The following is a 5,000-nucleotide window of genomic DNA, read 5'->3' as shown; positions in this document are numbered from 1 at the left end:
ATTGGATTGAAGTTCCTCATAATGTTCAATTATTCGATTTATTATTATTTTATTTTATTTTATTTCATTTCATTTGTTTTTTATTTTTTTTTTGTTTTGTCTTGTTAATAACTTCCAGCTGCATTGATTTTTTCAAATAAAAGACATTCGTCGAGTATTTATTAATTTTCAGAATTTGCTCGATGATATTTTATTATTATTATTATTATTATTATTATTATTATTATTATTATTATTATTATTATTATCTCATTATTGTCACTTGATTATAGAAATTTGTAAATCTTTTGTTGAGACGTGTTTCTTGTAATTATATTATATTATGATAGAAATCTAGTCATTGTATCTATGTACATGAAATGCGTAAGGATATATATATATATATATATATATATATATGTATGTATGTATATATGTATGTATATATATATAGTAAGTTGTGAAACGATATATGAAAAAAAAAAAAAAAAAAAAAAAAAAAGTAAAATGATAAAGTTAATGAGCAGATACGAATGCGAAACCTTTTACATTATTATATATCATAATTAATTATATATTTATGTACGAATAAGTATATTGTATATTATTATATGTAAATGTTGAAGGTATATGTATATGAATGTATATGAGCCTACGATTATAAAAGTTGTCTAAATAATAGATTTATTATTTTTTTTTCTTCTTCTTCTTCTTTTGAGATATTCTTTGATAACATTTGGTGGTTTTGAATTTAATATTGAAGGAAAAAAAAATAAAAAATAAAAAGAAAGAAAAAGATTGAAAGAAAGAAAGAATTAAAGAAAGAAAGAAAGAAAGAAAAAAACAACTTATTTTTCTACAATGGGAGGGGGAGAGAGAGAGAGAGAGAGAGAGAGAAAGAGAGACAGAGAGAGAAAGAACACTGAAAATGTGTTTATATTTTTATTATTGAAAAATGTATTATTTTATTATTATTATCATTATTATTATTATTATTATTATTATTATTATTATTATTATTATTATTATTACATTATAACGTTAGATATATATCATTATATTTTTTTTAATAAATGGAAAAAAAAGGATAATTCTTTGTTGTAAATAAAAAAGAATTTTTACTATACAACAAGGGACAAACTATTGTAGTTATGTATGTTCTTTCAATATCTCAATTTATTTAATTACTTAGACCACTTTAATAATTATGCTCATATCAGAAAGATATGGAGAATGATGTATGATTATTACGTGAAACGATAACATAAAAAAAACGATTTCTTTATAAAACATTACATTATTTTCATTGTTTTATTTATATTGCATAATTATTAGGTTGGAAACTATGAAACGGGCGTTTTGTTTAATTATTTATTTTCATTCAACGCCCGTTTCATAGTTTCCAACCTAATAAATACATATATATATATATATATAAACGAGTAACATTAAATATTGTCTACTCTAATTGTTTCATAAAATCAATAATATACGTAATATATATATATATATATATATATATATATATATATATATATATATATATATATATATATGTATGTATATATACAGGATGTCCAAAAAGCATGGGACTTATTGCTGAGATCAAATGAATGAAAAACGTTTAGATAAACTTATGATCAAAAATGCTTTATCGTAAATATATATATATATATATATATATGCTTTTAAAAATATTTATGATTTATTGTAACAATTACATTTTCGAAAATTCCTTTTTCCTGCAAATAATACAAACCTTTCATTTGTCGAATTAATAATTGCCAAACTTGCAAATATTCCAATTGTATTGGAAGTAATGATAAATGCATTTTGAATACATTCCTAAAAGTATACCTTACGTTTCTAATCGTATTTTTTTAAATCAACTTTTTTATATGAATCACATAAATAGAAGAATCTAGACACACTGTCTGTATATATATATATATTTTTTTTTTTTCTCCTTTGTTTTTTTTTTCTTTTTTAATGAAATTAATCAATGAAAGAAATTCGTTTAATTTATTTCTTTTCTTTTTTTTTTTTCTCTCTCTACAGACGGAGACCGACAGCAGGCGGGCTTTTAGAACATCGTTGGCTCGATGTTGCATTGGAAAATCCGATTTGTAAGAAACGATTAAAACGATATGTTATTAAAAAACGATGGATCAAGGCCGTCAATATGATATTGGCGTTAAAACGTATGGGGGCAAATTTGGACTTAGATCTTCTTTAACGTACAGTTTAAGTTATTAATTATATTAATAACTTACACTGTACATACAGTTTTAAGTTATTAATTAACATAGAGAATCAATGTGAGATAATTATTCGTAACAAATTTTCTTATTATTTTGTCTTTGTTGATTTGTTAAAAAAAAAAAAAAAAAAAAAAAAAAAAAAAAAGTAAAGAAAAAAAAGATTACAAAAGAAAATTAAAGAACGACCATAGAGGAAGACCAATTTTTGAAAGAATTCCACGAATGTAATTTGTTTTTGTTTTTGTTCTTGGTTTTTTTTTTTTTTTTTTTTTTTTTTTTTTTTTTTTTTTTTTTTTTATGTAGATGTTACAGATCGAAAACGAGTATTAATATTACATTTGTAATATTTAGAAAATATTATTAAATAATTTCTTAATTAAGTAGGAATTTTTGTTGTTGTTTTTTTCTTTTTCTTTTCCTTTTTTTCTTTCTTTTTTTTTTTTTTTTTTTTTAGAATCGAAGAATACACCAAAAGTGCCGTTTGAAAAGTTCGCGGCTTTTTTTTCTTTTCTTTTCTTTGCTTTTTTTTTCGTTTCTTCTTATTTTTCATTCATAAGAATAAAAAATTTATTTTGTTAGAAACAAGTAAAAAAAAAAAAGAAAAAAAAAGAAACGCGTATTCTTTAAATGGCTCTCCGATATAAAGTAAGTAAAATAATTTTCGATACAATAATTTATCATCATTCCCCTCCTCCGCTCCGCTCTTCTGGGTTTTGTGATTTATGTCGCAATTGTTAGAACGATATTGGCACGAGTAAAATAGTCGAATGATTTACGAAATTTTAATGGACGATTAAATGTAGAATTATGTAAATAACTGTACATGTAATATGCACCTGTTGTGTCTTTAAATAAATTCTTTCATCGCAAACGTGTACGAAAATGTAAACGTCTTACGCAGCTTCTTCTAACGATTGTCACGTCGATATCAAATATCATGCAGATCGTATATTTATGCAAAAAGAAACAATATGTATTTAATCCCTCTATACATTCTATTTTTATATATTACAAATATAAATTATTTATTTAATTGGTGAAAGACGAAATGTAAAAACGCATTTGAATCACGTAGTCGAGCGTCGTCCTCGAGTCTACTACGAGAAACAATTGATTGTCCATTGTGTAATAATAATGAGATATTTATCAAACGTAAAAATATTTATCGAATTAATCGAATATTATCGAAAAAAAATAAATTGAATCGTTTAATAAATTCTTTTCAATCGATAAAAAAAGGATTACAATTGTTATCGCAAATTTCATTACGATTAAAATTGAATCGTACATATCAAAATAGTAGTACAGATTGAATCGCACAGATGGCAGTACATTTGCATGAAAGACATCTGCATCGAAGCAGATAAACTTACGAAGTGTTTATTATCGAAGTAAATTAAAAAAATAATTTGTCAATGGTTAGTTCATTGTTCGCTTAAATGATATTAGAATATTGTTTAGTTAATCGTACGAAATATATATATACATATATATATATATATATGTGATATTTTAATGAAATATTTTGTATACTTAATCTCCTTTATAGGTTAGAATTTGGAATATATAAGATTATATTTTTGAAATGTTAATACATTTGAAATGTGTGTGTTTTTTTTTTATAGGAAAAATCCTTGCAAAATTGGACACCTTATGCAATAGAATATGATCCTTTAAAAGCTGGTAGTATAGATGGGACCGATACAGAGCCTCACGACAAAGCTGTTAGTCGGGCTATGCAAGCACATTATGAACCTCCTCATGGTTTAAAATCTAAACCTGAAAGAACGCTTTACGTAGCTAGATTTGGATCAAAGATAACGAAGCAAGATTTAAAAGAGGTATACAATTTCAATTGAATCTTTTTCTAAACCATTGAAAATTATTTCTAACCTATAATACACAGTTTTTTTCTAGATACGGAGAGGTATTATCGGTAAAAGTTATAATAGATTTAGTTACTGGTCTCTCTCAAGGTTATGGTTTTGTAGAAATGAGAAACATAGACGAAGCAAAAAGAGCAGTAAGACGTTGTACAGATATAACACTGAAAGGATATCAAATTTTTGTAGACTTTGAATGCAGTCGTACCATGAAAGGCTGGAAACCTAGAAGATTAGGTATAAATATAAAAGAATAATACGATACTCTTTATAACCTGATATAACCTTAAAAATGATATAATAATAATTTTAAATTATTTATATTCTATTTAGGTGGTGGCTTCGGAGGAAAGAAAGAATCTGGTCAGTTACGATTTGGTGGAAGAGATAGACCATTTAAAAAGCCAATAATACCTAACATTATAAAATCGTGATATCGATTTAACAAATGTTTAATGTATTAAGTGAAAATTAGAACGTAGAAAGTAACCTTGACGATTTTCTATGTTATATATTAATAGATGTTTCTTTTTTTTAATTTTTTTTCTCAATTTTCTTTTTATAAATATAATTTATGAACGTATTTATAAATGTAATCGAATACACGTGATATTATATAGGAAACTGTCCGATCGTTTAGCAAAAGTGACTGATATACGAAATCAAGATTTTAATGTTCTTTTTTTTTTTTTTTTTTTAAACGTCGACGATGTGAACGTGTCGACGTCTCGACGTTGTCTGATCTTTGAAGACGCTTACGCGGAACTTTATACTTGGACGTTGTTGCGCCCTCTCTCGTCCGCAAGGCTCACCATATAAGGAGGCTCCTCTCGTCGCGTGGACTTCAAAACGCTTTTGAAGATTTAGAACTTTAGCA

At 24.9% G+C, this 5,000-nt stretch overlaps 2 protein-coding genes across 6 annotated transcripts in view; both read left to right on the top strand.

The window, feature by feature from the left end:
- Window positions 1–193, top strand: part of LOC124431059 (probable serine/threonine-protein kinase fhkE) — a 15,271-nt gene extending 15,078 nt beyond the window's left edge. For 4 of the 5 annotated variants that reach the window (XM_046978446.1, XM_046978445.1, XM_046978444.1 and 1 more), the window contains exon 8: window positions 1–188. This exon is cut by the window's left edge and continues 2,145 nt beyond it. The gene's annotated coding sequence lies outside the window, so the exon portion shown is untranslated. The other variant, XM_046978447.1, reaches the window with a different exon arrangement.
- A 3,336-nt stretch (window positions 194–3,529) lies between these two features.
- Window positions 3,530–5,000, top strand: part of LOC124431058 (U11/U12 small nuclear ribonucleoprotein 35 kDa protein-like) — a 2,149-nt gene continuing 678 nt past the window's right edge. The window contains exons 1-4 of the mRNA XM_046978442.1: window positions 3,530–3,658; window positions 3,866–4,081; window positions 4,147–4,360; window positions 4,457–5,000. The exon at window positions 4,457–5,000 is cut by the window's right edge and continues 678 nt beyond it. Coding sequence (XP_046834398.1) covers window positions 3,656–3,658; window positions 3,866–4,081; window positions 4,147–4,360; window positions 4,457–4,557 — 534 coding nt within the window. The 5' untranslated portion in view covers window positions 3,530–3,655 and the 3' untranslated portion in view covers window positions 4,558–5,000. The remainder of the gene's footprint in view (window positions 3,659–3,865; window positions 4,082–4,146; window positions 4,361–4,456) is intronic.

The sequence above is a fragment of the Vespa crabro genome, chromosome 20 (genome assembly GCF_910589235.1).
Source record: "Vespa crabro chromosome 20, iyVesCrab1.2, whole genome shotgun sequence".
NCBI lineage: Eukaryota > Metazoa > Arthropoda > Insecta > Hymenoptera > Vespidae > Vespa > Vespa crabro.
Note: the sequence above shows the minus strand (reverse complement) of the source record. Positions and strands in the feature narration are given on the sequence as shown.